Source organism: Jatropha curcas, chromosome 2 (genome assembly GCF_041381405.1).
Source record: "Jatropha curcas cultivar XTBG-Jc1 chromosome 2, XTBG_Jcur_1.0, whole genome shotgun sequence".
Classification (NCBI taxonomy): domain Eukaryota; kingdom Viridiplantae; phylum Streptophyta; class Magnoliopsida; order Malpighiales; family Euphorbiaceae; genus Jatropha; species Jatropha curcas.
This window is the reverse complement of record NC_143152.1, coordinates 30,262,013-30,286,209: the sequence shown is the minus strand read 5'-3', so window position 1 is coordinate 30,286,209 and position 24,197 is coordinate 30,262,013. Positions and strand designations below refer to the sequence as shown.

Below are 24,197 nucleotides of genomic sequence, written 5' to 3'. Positions count from 1 at the left end.
ATAATAGAAGGTCTGCTTGTCAAGTGCACAGCAAATTCAAAATTAAAAATAGCTACCTGTTTTTTTACATATGGAACAAAATTTGTTTTAGCCATTTCAAACTCTTGATATTTTAGAAGTGGTTGAATGTAGCAATGAGAGAGAGACCCTACCCATATGGCAATTATTTGAAGGTTGTCCAATCTCCATGTAAATGCATGGCATCCAACATATACTTCCAATAGGTTCTTTCACATCACTAGTCCTAGTGAATCCCACTGTGTCACCATTTTTGACAATTAAACACTGTGCATATTTATTATTGTCTAATAAATCAATTGGAGTGATCAAGTCACTCTCTCTCTCAAGTGGGTCATAACTCAATAAATCTCCTTTGTTTGGATAGTTGGATTGTTCAATCAGTCTTTGTCTTTCCCCTTCATTGCCCTTGTGTAAAAAAATATCTTTAAGATCTTAATTGTCATTAGTTAGACAATCAAGGAGGCTTCTAATTTAATCCACAACTATCAATTAGCCAATGGCAAGAATAAGGATCAAAACCATGAAGTTTGTTTATGTGCAGTCCAACAACAAAATTTTAAATTTTAAATTAAATAAAAAAAAAAAAAAAAAAAAACACAGAAAGCTTATTATTAAGACAAGAAGTTCTGTTAACAATGAAAAAAAAAGTCAATGGATCATTAAGGATAAGGTTGTTTTAAACTACTAAAACCATCTATAATTATAAATAAGATTAAAAACTATGGGCATAGCTATCCTTATTCTAAAAACCACCAATAATTATACTTGGTCAAACATTGGTAATGGCATGAAGGATCATTCATCTAATATTAAGTCTTCCTTATACTGAGTCTTCTTTTATACAAAATTTTTAATTTATTCTGGTATAATATTCAAATATATTCTAATCATTTCAGGGACTTCTTGATTATAGAAATTCGTAGGGACAAATGCCCATAATACAAACTTTTAGCTAGTGCTATAAATGGGATCACAAGTAAGACCCCAAAAACCTCTTACAAGTGGTTTTTGTATACAAGCATAAGGAATCTCAACTACAGACAAGATTCATCAGAATCTATCCACAAACAAACATCTGATATTAATATTCTTCTGTACAGGATATGAAGAAGACCTTTTGTAGAAGCTTACATATAGGCATAGCAAATATATCCATCACCACCAATTTGACAGCAAGGAACAATTGAGAAGTTTTGTGACAAGCACTTGATTTAAAGGGCATCAAAGTAACCTCCATATGTTATATGAGCTCTAGCAATGGGAACTCCTCTTACTGTTGTAATTGCTTCATTCAATCTTGTTGCATGGTGAACCACTTGCTTAATCCTCTACAACAAATATTTGGGATTAATTAGATATATCGATCTCCGATTATGATCATAGTAGATACCCTAATGCTGACATTCATTTGGATGAAATATTGATCTCTTTTTTTCTTTTTTTACCCCGCTAAATTGGTTCTGAGTTCACAATCTAACAATCTAGTGAATGCAATACCAATTTCAAGTTCTCATCTGCATATGCATATGAACATGCTGATAAACTGATCATTAAATTTTCACTAACAAAGCTTTGAATTACATTTTTTTACCAAGTATGTTTATACTAATTGACAAGAAAGGCATCTTTATAACAATTACTTGCTTGGAAATACTCAACTTAATTGTAGTTCAACTTGATCAATGATTAAACAGAATACAAATTAAGCATCACAAAAGAGTAAAACACCATGTGAAAGTTAAGTGATGTATGGAATGAGTACCAAATATGCATAAATAATATCTTGTTAAAACAAGCAAAAATACTAGAAAGACGAGGAACAGAAACAAACCTTGTCATCAGTGTAAATTTGAAACCTCCGCTTTTGATTCTGTTGATGCTGTTTGTTTCTTTGTTGGCTTCCGAAGATGATAATGCAGACAGTAGCAGCAGCAACACCAAAGGAGCAAATAGCTCCGATCCCATTCAAGCTCCACTTCCAAATATTCAATCCACCACTATTCTCCTCCCAATTCACTTCTTCCTCTGTAATATTATCATTTTCACTATTCTTGATTCTTGGAGAAGTAATTTTGGCACTCTCAAAGGTCTCACTTTTATAGGCATCACTTTTGTCCTCAAAATTAAATTTGCCCGCAGTTTCAATTTGAGGAGGCACAAATGATCCTTTACTTGTTGGAGACGTTGGACGCTCCAATATTTTCATGTCGACAAATTCATTTTCCCTCATTTTCTTGAAGAAAACTTGAGAAATTGGGTCTTGATCAGCTTCTTTTGAAGCTAAATCAGGATCTTTGATCTTTTCAGGCATGATCACAAAAGGCAACCTAGTGGGTTCTTTTGATTCCATGTCTTCTTGATCTTTAACTGTTTTTGGTTCCAACTGAAATGGAACCGGAACAAGTTGGTTAGGCACAATTCTTGAATTTCTTGGAGGTGAAGATGGGCAAACAAAATAGTTCATATTGAAATTTGAGCAATTTTTGGTTGCTCCAATATTCTGTTTTTCACCATCGTCACGATAATCAAGAAATCCACTATGAGGAAGAATTTCCCACTCTTCAAGATCCATTTTCTTGATGGGAATTTTCTAGGATTCAAGAAAATGGGTTTATATCTATATATTGAAGGGTAATCTTGATTATCTTGGGGGTTTGAATTATTGATCAAAGAAGGTGGCTTTTGATGGAGATTTGTGTGGAATTTTCATATTAGGAAGCAAAGAAAAAGAGAGAGAGCCCTAAGGCCATCCATCACACCATGGTGTGTCCTGTTGCTCTTTGGTGTGTTAAAAGCTGAAACCCAGAAGCAAGGAAGACAGATACGACATGGTTTCGTATCTTATCCTCAGAAATAATGGACAATTTAGGAGGTGGTCCATTGGGACCCACTTAAGAGAATTGCTTCTTGGGTGGGCTTCCTGATATTTCTTTCCATTTTTTTTTTTTTTTTTATATTCTGTTTTGATTACTATAATGTTAAGTTTGGATAAACACAAGCCAAGTTAGCTAACAGCAGACCAGTGATCAAATATTATGCAATGTTTTACCTTTTTTTTTTTTTTCATTTTTTTTTTTAAGGTCTATTTGTCAACATTTTCTCTGAAGATTCCTTGAAGACTCTCTCACTCTAATTGAGGGAAATGGAAAAGAAAGAGAGAAAGCAGTGTCGGTTGCTTGCAAAGTTTTGCTTGGGAAGAAAGTGACTGGTTAGGTTTATTATTGAATTCAAAAATGGAAAATGATGAAAGGGAAAGCCCTTGTACAACTGTCCATAGGTGGGTACCTTTTCAGACTTTTCTTAGAGTTTCTTTTTAACCAAACACATTTGAAATACTTTAATCAGCTGTCGTAACAGATGTTAATCAAATTAGAGTTAGTTCGGTTGATTAAATAAAGGTTTAAAACAATGCTTTTATACCACTCAAAATGTCATGCCAATGATGATTTGGCAGATAGGATATAGACATAGGGAAGCTCTTCTTTTTGCTTTCTTTTTCTTTATTATTAATTAGTTAGGAATAAAATATAAACAGAGCAAAAATTCATATCTTATAAAACATCTTAGCGTTCATAAATTTGATTTTGATTATTAAACAATGATTTTTTAGCTTAATCTTGGGATTTAAAAGTTGGAGTTCCATTTCCATCATTCTGCTGAGTGTATATAGTTCTGAAAAAAACAAGAGCAGATTAAATGTGCATTTAAAATGCATTTTCGCGACTTAGAGTTTTGTGGTTGAAGAGGCAACATTTGCTTGTGCACGAACAAGACAAGTGGCTTGCAAGTTAACCCCTAAATGCAGAAACTTCAGTTTCGGTCATTTTCTAAATTTTGGCTGCCAATAACACGTTGCAAGCTGCCTCTAGAACATTCTTTGTATTTGTATAGTCTAGATAGTAGATGTAGATGGGTTGAAAATTTTGAATGTGGAGTTTAAGCCCAAAAAAGGTTCTATTATTATTATTATTATTCACCATATAATTTATATTGAACCCACCTACAAAAGTTAAAGTTATTCCAAACAATTGCTTTTCAACTTCAATAAAGTTAGTTTAATGAAGAATAAATGTTTAGTTTGGCTCTTTTTGAATTTTAATCTATAATTAATTCTCCGTCCTTGACAACGCGATTAGGGTCATTATGGTCAGAACCTATAATAAACTTGTCCTGCTCCTTACAACCATTTTGATTCACAATAAGTTGATCAAATTGCTATCTTTCATATGAGATATAAAGAGAGCACATAACATATGCTAACAAATTCCACTGATGTGTTCAAGAGGTTTACTCCAAATGACAAATAATATACAAAAAAGGGCAAAGCTGTTCTCAAATTTACATGCTTGTTTTAATTCCTCCCGAAACTCAAACAAAGGACAACAGCTTGAGCTATTATCATCGTAGTTGTCATCATCATCACTAGTTAATAGTAAAATTTTAACAGGAGAGAGACAGAGACACAGAAAGAGCTAGACTACCTTCCCTGAGCCTCAACACATTCACAATACATTACCTCATCATTAAGCTCCTTTAATCCCACAGGAAAGGCAGTGTCTGCATTAGGATTGTGATCTAGCTGATGAAGATTCACCTAATGAAACAGAAGCCAGGGAGGAAGCCCAAACCCGGCAATTTTTTGCACCTTCATGGAAGTTCCTGGCCTTGCATAATCTCAGCTTCACCCAAATCCTCCTCACATCAATCATATGCAGGATACGGCCAAATAATTGACTTGTCTCACCAAATATTTCCAAGTTGAAATGGGGAACATATGATCCATAGAAAGCCTTTAGATGAGACACCAGTTTCGGAGATATGAATAACAGTACTCGCAGAAAAAGGAACAATACGGCAAATACTAAATAGGGTTCCTTTTTCATCATCTCCTCTAAGGAAGACACATCCCAGTGCTGCATGATTGATTCTTCACCACTGTCCAAACCAGTTGGCTCATCTTCACCAAAACATTGAACTGGTTTGAGACCTGAAATTGACAAATAGGTTCAGTTGATTTTACTGGTGATTACTAAATAGGATTCAGTTGCATGGAGCTGAGGTTCTAACGTGCAGGAGTAATTTGGCAGAAAAATCACTCAAATGTTCCAGTAGATTCTGAAAATGCAGAATGATGCATCACCACTATACAATTCTTAAAAAGGTAAAATAAATTACCTGTTGTCTTCTCATAAAATTGAACAAGGGATTGAAGATCCTTTGGTCCATGATATTGCAACTTTGATGTCTGATTGACTATTAATAATGAAGGCAAGCTATGGATTCCATATCTTGAAAATATACTGCAGAATATCATATGGATATCAGTAGAAACCAAAGCCAAGTTAAACGACCTCGTCATTTCAGCACCTCAAAAAAATTATTATTTTTGTAGTCTATAGATTGAATCATATAGAAAAGGCACAGAAATGCAAAGTGATATAATGCACAACTTGTGCATGGCAAGTATGCATAAAAATTTTTGGAAAAACCCACCCCAGATGTAGTACACAATTGTTAAATGACATAGAGAATGATATCAAAATCCTGCATCTACTTTCTCCTACATTTACTGAACACAAATGAGTACCGTATTTCAACTTAGAACTACAAAATTCGGAGATAAACAAACAGCTTTTGTGCAAACACGGTGCAAAGCATGCGTGCTTATCATCACATAGTAACTGCACATAGCATAGTCATTATCTTTCCTTCTTTGAAGCAAATACAAGAACTACAATGAGAATTTATATACAATAATAAGTTCCTTGGTCAAACCTGAACATGCAAAGATTATTTAACCAGATTATATCCCAGTTTATCTATATAATGAAATAATATTACTGGAGGTTTTATGGCATTATACCTTGGGGAAGCTGAAGATTGCTCAACAGAAAAATGTTCAATTTGAGGGAACATGGAACCAAGCATATTAAATTTAGGTCGCATATTTTGTGAAAATGGGCACCAGGAAGCATAGAAGAGAATAGATGTGCATGAATTTCTCTGTTTTGAAGTTAATGCTCTGTCCAGGAATTTCCCATCAACCTATTGGCCAACAAATAAATATATGATTCAGCACTAGGAAAAGAAGTAAACAAAAAGATTATATGAGAACAATTAGACGTGGACAATTTGTTAATGATACTAATAATGCAAGAAAAATGAAGGCACAAAATAGCTTCTTACGTCAGTCAGAGAGTCTAGTATAGAAAAATGCTACATTATGGTATATGTAAATGTAGATCAAAGCCAATTATGTTTATTGTAAGTTGGAAAGACATGAAGATAAGAAGGAAAAATAAAAGTCAAAAGGAAACATAAAGGCATATCCAAACTCAATTAAGAGACAGAGTGGACTTTGAATCAAATATCAATTATAAATTCAGGTACAAGGACAGGGTTCTGAGTTAACAAAATACAAGAGAAAACCCATAAAAGGAGCAGCAATACAATATATGCCAGTGTAGAGGAATCAATCATAATTTCACAATTAGATCAGAATTCAATATCTATTTCATTGTGATTTTCAATTCATCTATGAACATGTTTCACTTAAATTGCCTGTTTATAATGTCTCACATATGCACACAACTTATATTCTTTTATTTGCATTTTCGTGTGGTGCTGTGAAAAATTCAATTCAATGAACTCTTTAAACTTTGTTTTTCCAACCACTGCATTGAATTGCAAATTCAGCTCAATCAAACAGACTGAAATCAGTGTTAAGTCAGAGACATTGCTCCACAAGTCAAAACAAACCATCCATCTTGAATTGCAGAGTGGGCAATAGCAACTCTTGGGATGGGATAGCTAGAACTATTCTGTGATCTTCTCAAAATGAAGCCATAATGTGTAGACATTTTCCAAAAGAAAAATGTTCGTACTTTTTGGAATTAATTATCCCTAATGTAAGAAATATCCAGCGGGATGCAAGGAGCCATCATGACCTCAACTCATTTTAGTGGGGATAGGCATCAAAAAGCAATCAAAATTCTAATTCTCACAGCTTAGTCCAAGGCATCAAAAAGCAATAAAAATTCTAATTTCTCACAGCTTAGTCAAACTTCCTTCTTACGTAAATTTTTGTTATGTCATATGTAAGAATTCATAATTTGCTACCACCTCATCCAAAAGTACAAAAAAGAAGAAGAAGAAGAAGAAGAAAGCAGGCATTATCATAAATGGACTGCTAGTACATTAGCACTAATTACAACCTACTGTATTAAAAATTGTCCACTCAATGAAAACAAGATGCAAAGGGAAGTTAATTGTTCACTTTTTTATCTATTGTTGAGAGAGAAGACAATATGTCTTAAAAAACAACCGAGAACAGAGACAATTAAGCTTGACATGTTTCTCCTTTCTTCTATCTTAGCCGATCTAGAAGGGAAAGAACACAATTACAATAGCTTAGACTTGTCCAAATATCAGTTTATGCTTTTCTCCATGCTAAGTGCAAAAATGCACATGTCTAAGTCAGTAATTTCTTTATACTAGTATAACTTCAACAAAGTTCTTGTACTAAAAAAATTTTGTATCTGCACTCAACTGCACCTCAATCCCTATTTAGTGATGGTTTGTCACATGGACCTTTCCCCTTAACTCTACATGATATACAATTGAATTTTTAGAAAGGAATATTCTGAAGATGCTAACTGCTGTTTAACTATTCCATTAATAATATGAACGTCATTCTTGAATTATATGTTCGTTCCACAAACTGGGAACACTCAATCTCTGTACAAGTGCAGTTGTTGATCTACATATATGCTGGATATGACCAAATCATCTTAGTTTTTACTTCCAAAAATTGACATTGATGGGTGGTACCCAGGGGCAATACAGTGGAAAAAAAAAGTAGTTTAGCCAATGGGAAAAACATTCATAAGTTTTGAGAGGAAGAGTGAAAGAGTGAAATCTTTTGTTTTCTGGGGTTTTCAACACTATCTTGCAAAACGAATCGTAAAATTTTTCAGTCATTTGTTTTAGTAATAATTAACCAAATAAGAAATAACTCAACAATTTTTGTCCAGCCTCATGGACACAAATTACTGGGGCTTATAAACAAGATTTTTTAGCAAACTTTGAGGCAAGACATAATTCTAGTGGGTATTAAAATCTGGGAAATATATTTATCTATTCGCAAAAGCCCCATACTTTATTAGAATTTTCGTGGAGGCAAAACAATGTGCATCTACATTCAATGCCACATGCTTCTTTCAATAAATTTGCATTCTGAGGTAGATTCCTTCATGTACATTCACACATCCATCTCAGCATTATTTGTACCCATTCTATGGGCATGTCATCCAAATCATAAATCATTTGATAATAGCATTGCAATTTTGGTAACTTCCCATCCAAATTTGGCAAAGACTGTATAATCAGATAAGATGTACAAAATCTCAACTATAGTCCTCCTACCTTAATGACTTTCCCAAGATTTCCACAGTAATGTTTTTAATCTTTGAAGCCATCTTCAGATATATGCTATTTACATCTATGACCATGGCCCAACTTGTAACAGCTTGTCCATCAAGTTCCCATGTTTCTCTCCTCTTAGGTTTCAATCCTCGAGTTCCTAGTTTCTATATTCATCCATGCATGTCTATTAAATAAGAGGCTAAAGAGCACATCTCCAAGACACTATAAAGCAGAAGAAATCCAGGATTTTTCTTCTTTTTGTTTTTTCTGCGGTGATCACATATGGCTATTCTAGTGTGTCTTCCTCGTAAAATACTTTATTCGTTCATAACTAGTGGGTTCATAATTGTTATGCACCTTAGGCTTTTGCATTAGCTACTGGCAGAGCCTACATCAACTTTCTCCATAAGAGCTCTAATATAGTTCTTCCTTCACAAGAACACTTTACAACCTCACATTCATCAAAAAGCTTGATGTCCCTAACAATACTGGTGAGGATAAAAAAAAGTTAACAAATAATTCCAGAGTCTGAAGTTTGCTAGTTACATTTAAATGTTCATTTCTTTTTTGTTTCTTCCAGTTACTATTGTGGACTCTAGCTTGCAATGCACAAAAGCCTAAGATAGATCCTAACAACGTCTCAAATATCTTTCATGAAGGCCACTTCTTGCTTTAAACATCAAAGGATTACACCTGAAACCAGTAATACATTTCTCTGCAGCAGCACAATGAATTACTAAATTGCACCCTTTCCAGACAATTTGCTACTGTACAAAATTATGTATAACATCAGCTGACACTTTAAAAATTAAGTCATAGCTCTAACTAACAAAACACTAGTCTCACAATCTTTATTTTTGGTTTGGTTCTCCATATGTAAGATTGAAATTCAAAAACAAAATTCTAATTCTTAATTTTCCACCTAGAAATGCTAAATTGAAAGTTCTAGAAGACAATCCTATCAATTTTGCAGCCAAACTTTCTTTACACTCAAACAACCCAATACTAGGAAATCAAAAGGTCAGCCATTTCATCAGTCTTTATTACAACCCTCAAAATTAAACCACACAATCAAATACCTCACACTTGTACAGTAACCTACAAATTAAACTAAAAACCTAAATACTAATAAACAAATAAACGTCATCAAATTAACAAATCAAATAAAACACCAACAATCCATAAATCCACAGATGAACAAATCCAAGAAACAAAAATAAAATATCAGATTAACCGCCAAGAAACGAAAATTAACACTATAAACAAAAATTAAGATGACATAAATAATAATAAGAGAAAAGTGAAAACGTACCTCAAGAGGAGGATTTGGGGAGATCGATAGAGGACATTGAGATTGGAGATTACATGAGAACAGAACAGATTCATTAGGGCAAACAGAATCCGATGCCGATGCAGACACGAAAGGAATCGAAGGCAAAGCCCCAATACACAGCAAGAAAATAAAAACCAAAGCCATAAAAGAGGATTGAACCAAGAATAACCAACAGCTGGAAGGAAAGATTTTGGAAAACCCAAAACACAAAGAAAAAGAAGAAGAATAAGAAAATACAGAAGATAACAATCCAATAAAGACCGCACACAGATACAGCAACAAGAAGAAAGAAAGAAAGAAAGAAAATGGCGTTTCTCTCTTTCTCTTTATTATAAAAAATATATATATATTAAAAAGGAAAATAAAAATTGAAATTTGATTTGTTTATATATATTGATGATGTTTCTATGAATCTGTGAGAAAAATTTTTGTCAATGTAAAGCAACCTATAGAGGTATTGTCAAAGGTGGGTGTATTGAATTTTTGGAAGTGGACGTGTGGATGGTGGTGATTGCGTTGCTTATCTATGGCCGCCCGACATCCACTTGATGAAACCTTTCTTTCTTTAATCTTTAATCCCCATTTTAACCAAAAGTATTAATTTTTTTAATTTAATTTTTGGCCCAGTTTTAGTTTAGGGTGGGGTGGAAAGAGGAGGATGGGGTGCTTGTTCTTAGATGCTCTGGTTTGGCCTTTTTGCATGAGAATATATATTTTCTGTGTGGTGTGGGGGACAAAAAGAAATTCTCTCTTCCCTTTTATTTTCCCTAGTTTTATTACTATATGTTTTTTCCTCATAAACAATATGCTTTTTATTTATTTTATTGTAAGAAATGCTTTTTTTCTTATTACATAATTCAAAATATCATTATTCCTCATTTACGCTTTAATTAATTAAATAAAAATTATGAAAAGTTGGTGTAAAAAATCCCTTTTCTTAATCACAATTACCGCCTTATTTTTATATTTTTTTAAATTGCTATTCACTATATAATAATAATAATAATAATAATAATAATAATAATAATAATAATAATATTTTTTGCTCGGAGCATTTAGCCAAATTGAAATGTTGATGGAATGAAATAAAAATTTTAAAATGTAAATAAAATGAATAATGTATAAAATCAATTGGATTCATTTGAATATGATTCAATATTAGCTATTTTTAGGCAGATTTTGAAGTGATAAAAAATAAATTGAAATAAAAAACTTCGATCAAACCAAAAGTAATTATCTTCTAGAAAAAACCAATTATGTAAAAATCGAATCTAATTTATTCGATTTAATTGATTTGTGTGATTCAATAGAATTTTGCTTTGCTTTAATGTTATGAAAAAAATTATAATTTTATCCTTATGAAATATCAAAATTGATGGAAGTATTCTTATATTTTGAAAAATATATTAATATATTCTTATATTTTACATCCATTAAATTATTACTATTTTCTTGGTTGCTCAAATTATTATTATTTTCAATATATAGTGAACGATAAATTAAAAAAATAAAATAAAAATACGCCAGTAATTTTGATTAAGAAAAGGAATTTTTTTTTAAAGTTAGAATTTTATACTTCATAGGGATGAAATCGTTCATACAATTGTTGGCTGCTAAAGAGTAAAAAGGTGTCCTTACCCAAGAGGGAGCCTGTTTGTCCTTGTTTCCAAACAGACTACAAAAATCTCCTCTCAAAGTGAAAAGTGAAAACAGCGCAAGATATTTCCCATTTTTTCTTTCTGGTTTCCTCTTCAATCGTCCTCACCGAACCCAGAGAAAACCGAACCCAGACAGACGATTAGCGCTTAGGGTTTGTGTCTTCGAGCGCCAAAGCTTAAAATGGAGATCACAGAGAAGAAGGAAACAGAAAACAACAATATCAATGCTCAAACAGCAGTGGATTCAACACCAACTGACATCATAGATAAAGAAGCCGAAGAACGCCAAGCACGCGACCTTAAAGCTGGTTTGCATCCTCTCAAGGTTTCTGTCTCTCTCTGTATCTATCTATTTAACTATCATAACCTTAAGTATGTATTGCATCGACTCTATAGAGATCTTTAGCTCTACTAATTGCTGTACTTTGATTATTTGCCGGTTGATTAGCTGGATTCACGAACGCGGTGAACCATTTGAAATATATATATATATATATAATCGGTTAGTATTGTAGTTATGGTTTTTGAGAGTCCATTATCATAGCTCTTAAATGAAAAAGGGAAAAGGGAAATAAAATGGAGCCTTTTAGAGAAATAAAAAAGTTTATGGCTTTAAAGACAAAAGAAAAGGAATTCATATGTGCTTTGAAGTTTTCAAGTTTGACATTCGGTTGTCAGAATTTAGGGTCCGTTATTTATTTTGAAATGACAAGGTTCTTGATAGGTCATTTGGTTGGCATAAAAGCCATAGGATTAGGCTTAGATTGACTAGACTTTAGAAGATGCGTGAGCTCGGTTAGAAGCAAATTCTGAAAAAAAAAAAAAAAAAAAAAAAGAGCATGGATTGGATTGGAGTGGCTTGTGTAGGTTGGTACGCCAACTGGAATTTGATTTGAGTCTCAGAATGGCTTATTTAGGTTTGCAAGCAGGCTTAGAAGATGAGTTGTGATAAGTTTATTTTGTTTGTAGAAACTGTCAATCTCGCAACTGCCTAGATTATGAGCCTGAGAATGAAGGAAGAAAACAATGGAGCAGTTGTAAAATCTATTTGAATGACCATGCTCATTTGTCCTGACTAACCATTTGGTACACTGATTCAGGAGTTTCAGGTCTTATGTCTCTCTTACATTCCTTGTATCACTTGTTAGTAAAATGAGTTCTTAACACATACAGAAATGAAGATGTGTAGTTTAACAACCACCTTCGGGTAAATGCTTTTAAGGCATTAGAAGCACAGATTTTCATGTTTGAAACTCTACTGGTTTAGGGAGAAAAAGCCCAAATGAGAACGTGGAATGACCTTGTGGTCCAGTCTTTAGGTGTTTGAAGCTGCTTTTGGAAACTTGCAGGAAAAAGAAAATGAAATAAATATAGTTTAGTTCATTTGTTCAAGTCAGTAATGATCATATTTTAGAAGCAGCATTATGGAGAGTTGTCTTATGTTTCTAATTGATAATGCTTATTAAATTAAATTTCCAATTGTTTGCTAATGAAGCATTCTTTATCTTCAGAATTTTTAAGACCATTTGTTGTTGAACCATCAAGGCAATCAACAACGGTGAAAACCATTTTACTTTTCTTCCTTTTTATGTCTCTTATCTTGCCCTTAAGACAAACTTGTAAACATGCCATTAGAAGCAAGCTTAGCTTCTCATCTTTCACATTAAGTAGAGATGGGGTTGTCACTGCTTTGATTAACTTGTGGAAACCGTGCTGCAAAGTGCAATACAGATGTGCACTATATCACACCACACTTGAATGTTTCATGCTTAATAATAAGTGGCATTGGTGTTCTGGGTTTGCTTGATTCATTTCTGTTTTACTTGTATTGTGTATACTGACTTTTTTTAGTTGTGCTTATTTGGCTTTGACATATCTTTGACATATCTGTGATCAGCACAAGTTTGTATTTTGGTACACTCGCCGAACACCAGGAGTTCGAACACAGACATCATATGAGGACAACATAAAGAAAATCGTGGAGTTCAGTACAGTAAGTTTATTGTTTTGAACTTAAGGATATATGATTTTGTGTTGAATCCTCAACAAAATATAAGTTCTTTTTCTTGGTTCATTTTGCTAATTGGACCTTTACAAAATTGTTTTATGTAGGTTGAAGGCTTTTGGGTCTGCTATTGCCACTTGGCTCGACCTTCTTCTTTACCCAGTCCCACTGATCTGCATCTTTTCAAGGAGGGAATCCGTCCTCTATGGGAGGTCACATCATAAACCTAACCTTGTCATAGCTTTTGATCACCTTTTATTTTAGTTGTTGTAATTTCATACTTGCTGGGATTTTTCAATATATGCCTAACATCATAAATAGTCTTAACATTGTTATCTGCCAGGATTCTGCTAATTCCAATGGCGGCAAGTGGATAATTCGCTTTAAAAAAGTTGTCTCAGGTCGATATTGGGAGGACCTGGTAAGAGGAAAAGCTGAAATGAACTATCTTCTTAGTTGCAAGGGATAGCTTTGCTGTTTGTTATTGCAATTGATAATTTAATGTTACTTAGATTTCATATTTAACTTTCAATTTTGGGTGATTGCTTGCTTGGTACAAAACATACAAAATGAGACGAGGATGGTTAGTGACCATCTGAAACTGAATAAATTTCTAATTGAAGGTAGATGTATTCCTTGTTACTTTTTAGTTTGCATCGTTTGACTGCCATTTTGATGTGGAACCCTGAGGCATCATTATCCAGTGTATATCCAGTGTAATTGTTGCTTTTCCAATAGTTTAGAATCCTTTGAGTGGGTATTTTATATTTACTTTCACATGCATATGCAGGTGCTTGCCTTAGTGGGTGACCAACTTGATTATGGTGATAACATATGTGGTGCAGTACTAAGCATTCGCTTTAATGAGGATATATTGAGTGTTTGGAATCGTAATGCATCTGATCATCAGGTCAGTAACTGTTGGTTGCTCTTATACATATGTACATTCAATCTGAAAATGCAATGCATTGATATTCCTATCTCCATCTTTTATTAGGCTGTGATGGCACTGAGAGATTCAATCAAAAGGCATTTGAAGCTTCCCCACAGCTATGTTATGGAATACAAGCCTCATGATGCTTCTTTGCGTGACAACTCATCATACAGGAACACATGGTTGAGAGGGTGAAAGAATCTGGACTACAAAGCTGGATGAGCAATCGAAATGCAGGGGCTCCTCTTTAGGTCCTGCTTCATATTTAAAGTTTATACCATGATCAAGTAATCCTTTTATTTCAACTTAACAGCCTATTTGGTTGTCATGATATCCTGTAGATTGAACCTTAAGTGGATGTATCTGACGCAAAATGTTGGCTTAATGATATACTGCATTTGAATGTTACAGTGTTTTACATGTATCATCATTATATGCAGGAATAAGCTAGCTTAGTTATAAATGTTCTGCGGCTAGTCTGATGGCGTGAGATTGATCGTGCCATTGACTTCGTTCGTGTTTTAAATGTTAACAAATGATGGAAAATTAACTGTACTAACAGATGAAGCCAAAAAAGATGTAGAAATAAAGATCCAACGTACAATTGGAAAAGAAGATGAGAGAATTCCAACTTCTACTCTCATAGCAAAGATGAGAGGGCGAAAAAGAAGTGAACACTTTGCTGAGGCTCTGGCAACATTTGATTTCCTTTAGTACATTTAAAGATTACATTATTTGGACACTACAATTTCAGGCATGTATTTTGGATTAGGCCAGTAAAACTTAGGAAATTCTTTTTGTTTCTTTTCACAAAAAGGTAGGTGTCTCGTTAGCTAAATCGATCAATCCTAAACAGATGAGTGAAGTCCAATAATGCCTGCCAAAATCATTTTAAGAACGTCAGGTACATGTAAGCAAAGAGGATTTACCTACTAGAAGTTATTAAAAGAAATTTGCTACAGATAGGGAAAATTACCACATCCAACTCTTGCTCCTGCGTTTCCAGTAGTCTTGCTAAGTTCATGTCCACCTGCTGTGGATTAGTTTTAGTATGCTATGTAGTCTAAAAAAAATTAAAGATGATCTGACATGCATAATTGCAACAGACAAGATGATCTGACATGCATAATTGCAGCAGACATCCATTTTACTATTATTAACAAGCTGCAAGTGAGAAAACTGAATAATAATATAAAAAAAAAAAAAATGAAAGAGGCACACACTCAAGTGAAGAACTGGCATGACTTCAAATTATTTATCCAGCCATAAAGATAGATTGTCTTTAAATATCTAGCCACACGGGCAATGCCATGTATGCAATTACTTAGTTTTCCCATCCTCTTTGCACATAATGAATAAAAAAAATAAAAAATTTCTGCTTCATCTCAGTAGCTAAAATGCCTGTCTTCAAGAATGCATTAAATCTTACTTGACCACACACAGCTTGTGTTCAAATACAAGGGATCTAAAATCAAAGAATTCGATTTTGTATTCTAGTTTTGGATTTTGTTACATGCAGATTACTACTGCTAAAACACCCAGGTGGAACCAATACAAGATTGAATGCACAAAAAGAAGATGAGTAAAAGCAACTTCAACCATGAAGACTGACCTAAGCTAGTTTATCTAAGTCCTTGAAGGGTTACCAAACAACAAATTTGACTCTAAGCATTAACTGAATAGAGAATTCCATCAAATGCAGCCGCAGACTCAGTATCAAAACTCATAAGAAGCTTACCTAATATAGAAATTTCAGCAGCAAACATGTAACAATTCATCAAACGTTACAGAAGCTGACCATAAATATGAGATGATGCTAATTAACAGCTATGACTCACCATAATATCTTATAGATATGAGCAGAGCAGAGAAACTGTGTTTTCTTAGGTGTTGCCAAGGATAACATTATGCAATAAAACTAGTCTAGGAGAACTCGAAGATGCGTGAAAGCAAATGTACATTTTTTATTTTGCTTTGAAGAAAAGGAAAAGAAGGGAAAAAAAAAAAAAAAACCTTAACCTTTTCCAAGATCGTCAGGATCAGCATGTACAACAACAGCCCTCCCCAATATTGAATGTGGCCCACTCAGCGGTATCTACAAGTTGCAATGGAGAAAGACTAAGAAAGGCAGTTTACTAATTTAAGATAAAAGTTTCAAACTTAAAACTTCCATGAAAGAAAGGGGCCTACAAATCCTATATAGCATTTGATCATTTGATATAGGCTGATCAAGCAAAAGAATCACAGTAATGCTGTCAAATGTTATATCAAAGACAATGAAGAACTCCACAAGAGAAAACAACGTGCCTCCTGCTTACAATTATTTGCGAATTACCTGCATGTCTTTAACTGAAACCTCAGCAATTCCTGCAACGTGTAAAATTAAGTTAAAACCATAAGAACTATGCCTTTGTTCTCCAACTTAGTAAATAGCATATGGATAAAGAAAAAACATATACCATCTGGCCCAACAACAATATTGCCCAAATCGCCCGCATGACGTTCTTTATCAGTTGGAGCTCCATGGTCCTTCTTGAATGGATTGAAATGAGGTCCTAATATTCAAGTAGATCAGGATAACCACAGATAGCAATTCGGCCATTAAAACAAATACTACTAAACAGAATTGGGGCTTCACCCTAAAATGAAAATAGAATAGCATTTATATCAAAACTTAAGCTAAAAGCCTAGAGTTAAACCGATAAATAAGCTTGTGAAAAGAGAGAACACGAACATCAAAACACACCCTACAAGGGATAGCATTATAAAATAAGGATTTTGAGCCACAAATCAGTACCATCTTGGTCAAATTTAAAAAGCCAGTTCAAATTCAACAAGATAGATCACATATGCGGAGAGGGAAAGTATGAATATGATACCAGTAGAATTGCAGCCATTGGTGGTGTCACCAAAAGCATGAATATGGAAGCCATGAAGACCTGGAGATAGGCCTGTTATCCTCCCTGTCACATGGGTAGGGCCTGTATTTTATGGGGGAATATGTAATCAACAAAAAGACACGAACAATTTAGCAAGTAAACATTTGTACAAGAAAAATAAACACAGAGAGGAAGAGAAAAAGACCATTGGGGCGTTGGACGAAGTGAATAGAGCCTCTAACATTGGGTTCTCCTGTTATGAGTGCCACCGCTTTCGCTGTGGCGGTTGCCGTTCCTGCCATTTCTAATCCTTTCTGGTTTCCTTGATTGCTTCAGTTCGGCCTATGGCCTATCTACAAGACATTCAGGAAGCGCCGCTCGTTTTCCCACCTGTCTTGTTTAGGAAGTCGTTTGGACAAGTTAAGTCGTTTCGTGAAACAAATAAGAAATTACTCGAAGACATGTCATATATTTACAACAATATAGCTGTAGTTTCCTTATTAAACGTCATGGCCGGAGGGATAATATCAAATTCTACTATTTTCTTCTAACTGCATTAAATTAAATATTAAATGTAATTATTATTATATATACACACTAAAATTATTACAAATATATGCTTATATTTTTGAATGAAATAAAAAGTATTTGAAAAATATATTACTATCAAATGAAAATTTTAAACATTAAGAAACTTTTATTTTAGATTTAGCATCAAAATATAATGTTAGAATATCAAATTTAAGAAATATAAATAGAGCTTTTTTCTAAATTAATTATTATTATTTTGCAAGTATTGCATTTGGTTAGGTATGAAATAAATTTAGGATAATGTTTTTATTTTGTTTAAAATAAATGAGAGATTAGGGGTAAAATGACCTTTGGCCCCATAAGAAGATGGAATAGTTGGATTTGGTCCATCTGGAGATCTTCATGAATATTTATTTATTTGGTTTGGTGAAGCATAAATTATAAAGACAGCCTAACCCACAGCCCTTTCTGATGGCACCACCACCCATCAATTATTCAAGAGATTACCTCTTTCTTTCTTTCCATTATTCTATTTTATCAAATTAATTAATTCAATTTATTTATGGGTAGCTTTTTACATCACCTGATAATTTAACTAATAAGTATTATTCACTCTATCTGAATTTTATTTTATTGAGTTTGAATTTAATTCTTTAAAAATATATTAAAGTTTAAATTTGTTTTTTTAACTTAAATTACATAAGAAATTACTTTGTTTCATAAATAAATTCAATTAAATATATATGGATTGAAATAGATTTTTTTGGAATTAAATCTTAACAGCTCAAAAAGCAATACAGGATTCCCTGTATTGGATGTATAAACGAGGGTTTGATTGTTGTTTTTACTCGTCAGAGAGTTTTAGATTTGAAATCCGACAATCACAATAGTCTCTCTTTAATTTAGTAAGTAAATGAAAGAAATACGTGTTATATAATATTATTTTGATCTCAATTTTTTAATTAATAAAAATAAATAAATTATATGTGGAACTTGCAAGGGAAAGGTTCCCCTCTCTCAAGGCAATGATTGGCAAGAACTCAGCTTCATATTGGTCCATGCTTATCCCTTTGTTTTTCTAAAGTTATTATCATGTCTCTTCCATTATTGCAACAATGACTAGAAAATATCTCTTATTTGGTCCCAAAAAAACTTTCTTATATATATAATAAATACATATCTTAAAATCCAACATTAATAACTGATTTTTTTTAATAAAAAATACTATGTTGATGGCAAAATAATAGTACTATCATTCCCAATTAAATTTTCTAGTTATTTTTGAGTATTACTACAAGGACGGATTTGGTATAATCAGCAAAATTATACCACTTCTGATATGAAGGTTTTGTATTTTAAGTAATTAAAATTATAAAAATGAGAAAAAAATTATATAAATCAATTTTCTTATGTACCACTGATGTCGTGTAAGGCTTATTTTGAAGTGTTATTAAATTTATAAATTCAATTATTTAATTTTATTAACATTTATAGAAAAATATACTATTATTAAGAATTGGGTAATTACTTTGTAATATTTAGGATTTGGTGAAATACAATCATGAGGACCTTGATTTTTAAAAATATACTATGCGATTTGCATATAATTATATTACATTTTCTTTTTTCATTAAGTGATTATGAAATATCAAAAATATTATTAAGAATAATTATTATAGAGTTGTATGGTTTATTCAAATACATTATTAATTAAGGACTTTGAGTTTCATAATTATGACATAAACTCATGCATTATAATTCCATTACACTACTGAGTTTCCCTCTAAAAATTCTTTCCATTTTGTTGTTAGAAAATATATAAATAATGAAAAAATACAAAAGTCAAAACACTTTACTCTCTCTATTAATTTTTATATGCCATTTAAGATTTTCTGCACCCGATAGTTCAGAAAATAGTTAAATCATTTAAAATATTTCGTAATTTGATTAAATTACCATTTATTTCACCTAATTAATTTAATTTCAACATTTCTCTCGCCATAAATTTGCCAATAAAATTAAAAGAGAGAAAAAGGAAACTTTTAAGAAATTGAAGGAAAATAATAATTATTTTTTCCTAAAAGGCATAGATAATTTTAGATAAAAAAAAAAAAAACTCGTAAAAAATGGTAGACAACACTGAACAAATGAAGTAATACATAGCTTAAACTCAAAACTTCTATTTTCATAAATTATTTAATTTTGTTTTTATTAACTACTTAATCATCAAAATGAACGGTGAATTCGCGATCTTTTAGTATAATCAGGAATCAAATGCCAATCCGAGCCAGTAAAAGTCCTAACCACCAAAACAGAAAGCCGGAAACAGTACGATATTAGTTTTATTGTCGTATTGGAAATCAAGCGTCCAAGCACCCAACAAAATTCGATGGGTGAAATGAACGAAAGAACAGAAAGGGCATTTACGACATGACGTGGGCCAGCCAGGGCAAACCGACAAAGCCCTAGCCAGGAAAAAAGTGGCCACCACACAGTTGGCGCCAAGTGGTGGGCCCCACTACGATTGTTATAATTGGCGGTTTTTGCTTATTTATTTTTATTTAATTTTGACTGCCGTTTCTCCCCCGTCTCTCTCTCCTTCTTTAATCTTCCCTCTCCTTCGTCCAACTGCTCTTTCTCTCCGCAGAGAAACTTTTCTAGGGAGAAAGGAATATCGGTTTCTGTTCTATATTAGTAATTGATAGAACACTTTCGTTTCTTTGACCAAAGGAAAGGAAAACAGAAACATAGAAAGAACAAGAGGAAAATGAGAGAGGTGATAAGCATACACATCGGGCAAGCAGGTATTCAGGTTGGGAATTCATGTTGGGAGCTTTATTGCCTTGAACATGGCATTCAACCTGACGGAATGATGCCCAGGTTCTCTTCTTTCTTTCCATTATTTTGCATGGTCAAAGATAGGTTAAGGGATAATAGTATAAACTTCCAATTTTATGATTGTACGGCATGGATGATTATGATTTCATGGGGATCGAATTGCTTAATCGTTTCTTTTCTTTACGAGTTTTATAATTTTCATATGACATGAAATTAAGATGTATGATTTATGGTAGTGGTAGTTGTGAATTTGGATTTTCGTTTAATTATGTTGTCATAGAAATTAAATTCAATATTTATGGGTTGTTTATCACTTCTAGCTTTTTTCTAATATTCGTAATATGCGTAATCCATAAGCAAACCCAGAATTGCTAATTCTCCCTGCTGTCTTCTCCTCATTTATTGATATAATGCTCTTTTGGACAAATAATCAAACAGTTGATTTGTGTCGTAAATTGCTTCCTTTTTTAAGTCGAGCGGTAAACGCACCCGACTTGGAGAGTTTTTGTCCTAAAGGGAAACTTTTCTGTTCCATAAGAAAACTTTTCCTATCCACATAGGATTTTCTTTTCCCCGTCGATTAACTATTCGGAAGTAGAAAATGGAGAAACATTTCTTCCATTGATCTGTATGAGTTTAATGTGACAGAAAACAAACTGGATCTCACTTTTGCTTGATCTGTCTGAGTTTACTACTCATTCCCTTTGTACTGACCTGATGTGGATGTTGCTTGTTTTGTTGCAGTGACACCTCTATAGGTACTGAGCATGATTCCTTCAATACATTCTTCAGTGAGACTGGTTCTGGCAAGCATGTGCCAAGAGCTATTTTTGTAGATCTAGAACCCACTGTCATTGATGAAGTTAGAACTGGGACTTATAGACAGCTTTTTCACCCTGAGCAACTTATTTCTGGTAAGGAAGATGCTGCTAATAACTTTGCCAGAGGACATTATACAGGTAAATTGGTTTTGTACTGCACTGCTAAAATGACAATCTTATTGTTATTGTATATACCGTCTACAATTTGATATTTTGGTTTGTTAATGTTAAATACTGCAGTGGGGAGAGAAATTGTTGATCTATGCCTTGACCGAGTGAGGAAGTTGGCAGATAATTGCACTGGTTTGCAAGGATTTTTGGTATTCAATGCTGTTGGCGGTGGCACCGGGTCTGGTTTGGGTTCTCTACTTTTGGAGCGCTTGTCAGTAGATTATGGAAAGAAGTCAAAACTTGGCTTCACCATCTTTCCTTCTCCTCAGGTATGTTCTTAAAGACAGACCTTTAGCAGAACTACTTAGAGAGGTAAACTATAACAAGCTTTATCTAGAAGGCATATGATATAAACAGTTCATAAGATCATTATTCTGTCTGATATCCCTATGCACCAGCTTCTTGCTTTAATCACACAAAAGCACTTTTCTTGGAAGCATAAAGAATTTATTCAAATGTCCTGGAATTTAAGCTAATATCCATAAATTTAAATTTTGGAAAATCACTGTTTTTAGAAATTTCACGGGCGCATATTTCTAGGCACTGTTTATTGTATTAAATTTTATTCACTTGCAGCTGTAACAGAGAATTTAAAAATGTGGCTACTACAGTACTTGGCATTGTGCAAGATACTTTCCCTTATGCTTGAATTACTATCTGGAAACTGACAACTTTTTTACTGATAATGCAGGTTTCTACTGCTGTTGTAGAACCTTACAATAGTGTGCTCTCCACTCATTCTCTCCTTGAACACACGGATGTGGCTGTGCTTCTGGACAATGAGGCAATCTATGACATCTGCAGGAGATCATTAGACATTGAAAGGCCAACTTACACCAACTTGAATCGCCTAATATCCCAGATTATCTCTTCTTTAACCACTTCCTTGAGATTTGATGGTGCCATTAATGTAGATATTACAGAGTTTCAAACTAATCTTGTGCCATATCCTCGCATCCATTTCATGCTGTCGTCTTATGCTCCTGTGATTTCTGCTGCAAAGGCTTACCATGAGCAGCTGTCAGTTCCCGAGATCACAAGTGCTGTGTTTGAGCCCTCAAGTATGATGGCCAAATGTGACCCAAGGCATGGCAAGTATATGGCTTGTTGTCTAATGTATCGTGGAGATGTTGTGCCAAAGGACGTTAATGCAGCTGTTGCCACCATTAAGACAAAGAGGACAGTTCAGTTTGTTGACTGGTGAGTTGGCATCCCATGTAATATTTAACAGTACTTGTCTAGCATTGATGGAATGAGAATTGATATCAGTGTCTAATGGAATGATGTTGTTGTGCATGCATAATTTCAGGTGTCCAACCGGTTTCAAGTGTGGTATCAACTATCAGCCACCAACTGTAGTACCTGGAGGTGATCTTGCTAAGGTGCAGCGTGCAGTTTGTATGATAAGCAACAATACAGCTGTGGCTGAGGTATTTTCCCGTATTGACCACAAATTTGATCTTATGTATGCCAAGCGAGCATTTGTGCACTGGTATGTTGGGGAAGGCATGGAGGAAGGTGAATTTTCAGAAGCTCGTGAAGATTTGGCCGCTCTTGAGAAAGACTACGAGGAAGTTGGCGCTGAAGGAGCTGACGATGAAGAAGGAGAAGACGATTATTGAAATAGTCTATTCTATTCTGAGGCATCAACAGCTGTATGTCTATCCTTTCATATCACTTGTTTGTTTCCTGCGGTGTATTATAAACTATGTTGTCGATGTCAGTGGTATCTGAATTGTCTGTCTTTTGGCTCTGTACTTATCGATATTTTGGAATCATGGTTTTGGAAATGTATCATTTTCATCTTTTGAAAGCGAATGCCAATAAAATCACCTTCTACCCTCTTAATTTTTAGCTGGGTCTCTATTTATAATTTAGTTGAATGAAGATATTTAATTGCGAGTTAGAAAAGTTATGGATAAGATGGGAAGTTAAACCTACTACACCATGCCCTTACTACGAGATACTGTCATCATCCTTGGATGGTAACTTCTTTTGGGGCTAAAAAAAATCTTTTTCGTCACAAGAAAAGCTACTGATCACAAAGATGAAAGGGAAGCTCAGTATTGACATGTCATGCACCGATTATCCTCTCTTTCCTTTGTTTTTCTTTTATATATATATATATATATATATATATATATATATATATATACAAAAACGTAATTTGCTACCTCATTATAAATTTGAAAAGTATCCTAGCTTCTTTATCCACAATCGATTGCCCAATTCAATGAAGGATAGGGCAAGATATATATTTATTCATTTATTTATTTATTAAAAGTCTTTGGATTTGTTGGAAAGGTCTAAATTAGGCCACTTGTTTATTTGTCTATATACCTACTTTTCTTTTATAAATACTTGTTTGTGAAAAACAAATGCTCTCTTTTGGAAGCAACCAAGATGCATAAATATCTGTTGCAATTATATCATTTGAAAGTGATTGGAAGCATGGGCTACGCCAGATATTTTCTTACTTGAAAAAGGAGGGCATTGACCTGTCTTGGTAAACATTAAGATGAAGATATATATGTATGTTTGCATATATGCTTTAATAATCCTAGTAACCCTTGATAGGACCT

General features: G+C 33.5%; 5 protein-coding genes across 6 annotated transcripts; 2 read left to right on the top strand and 3 right to left on the bottom strand.

The window, feature by feature from the left end:
• Positions 1-900: 900 nt before the first annotated feature.
• Positions 901-2,846, bottom strand: LOC105632622 (uncharacterized). The gene is made up of 2 exons (XM_012215051.4): positions 1,853-2,846; positions 901-1,349 (listed from the first exon to the last, which is right to left on the bottom strand). Exons 1-2 carry the CDS (start codon positions 2,591-2,593, stop codon positions 1,233-1,235), a joined length of 858 nt encoding a protein of 285 aa, XP_012070441.1. The 5' UTR covers positions 2,594-2,846; the 3' UTR covers positions 901-1,232.
• Positions 2,847-4,224: 1,378 nt separating this feature from the next.
• APRL7 (APR-like 7) lies at positions 4,225-10,440 on the bottom strand. The gene is made up of 4 exons (XM_012215050.4): positions 9,758-10,440; positions 5,885-6,066; positions 5,197-5,321; positions 4,225-5,008 (listed from the first exon to the last, which is right to left on the bottom strand). The coding sequence occupies exons 1-4, from the start codon at positions 9,920-9,922 to the stop codon at positions 4,584-4,586; spliced, it is 897 nt and encodes a 298-aa protein (XP_012070440.1). The 5' UTR covers positions 9,923-10,440; the 3' UTR covers positions 4,225-4,583.
• Positions 10,441-11,444: 1,004 nt separating this feature from the next.
• On the top strand, positions 11,445-14,783 carry NCBP (Putative cap-binding protein). Its single transcript, XM_012215049.4, has 6 exons — positions 11,445-11,761; positions 13,334-13,429; positions 13,549-13,653; positions 13,785-13,862; positions 14,232-14,351; positions 14,439-14,783. The coding sequence occupies exons 1-6, from the start codon at positions 11,618-11,620 to the stop codon at positions 14,568-14,570; spliced, it is 675 nt and encodes a 224-aa protein (XP_012070439.1). The 5' UTR covers positions 11,445-11,617; the 3' UTR covers positions 14,571-14,783.
• A 155-nt stretch (positions 14,784-14,938) lies between these two features.
• On the bottom strand, positions 14,939-17,682 carry CSD3 (copper/zinc superoxide dismutase 3). 2 transcript variants are annotated; one of them, XM_012215047.4, is made up of 7 exons: positions 17,460-17,682; positions 17,255-17,356; positions 16,835-16,930; positions 16,711-16,742; positions 16,395-16,470; positions 15,352-15,405; positions 14,939-15,252 (listed from the first exon to the last, which is right to left on the bottom strand). In XM_012215047.4, the coding sequence occupies exons 1-7, from the start codon at positions 17,554-17,556 to the stop codon at positions 15,224-15,226; spliced, it is 486 nt and encodes a 161-aa protein (XP_012070437.1). In that variant the 5' UTR covers positions 17,557-17,682; the 3' UTR covers positions 14,939-15,223. The 2 variants fall into 2 exon arrangements, with proteins under 2 accessions (XP_012070437.1, NP_001295669.1); NM_001308740.1 differs by having other exon boundaries at positions 15,352-15,408; positions 17,460-17,593.
• Positions 17,683-20,350: 2,668 nt separating this feature from the next.
• On the top strand, positions 20,351-23,469 carry LOC105632617 (tubulin alpha-5 chain). Its single transcript, XM_012215045.3, has 5 exons — positions 20,351-20,665; positions 21,368-21,582; positions 21,685-21,884; positions 22,307-22,815; positions 22,925-23,469. Exons 1-5 carry the CDS (start codon positions 20,553-20,555, stop codon positions 23,235-23,237), a joined length of 1,350 nt encoding a protein of 449 aa, XP_012070435.1. The 5' UTR covers positions 20,351-20,552; the 3' UTR covers positions 23,238-23,469.
• The last annotated feature ends 728 nt before the right edge of the window (positions 23,470-24,197 follow it).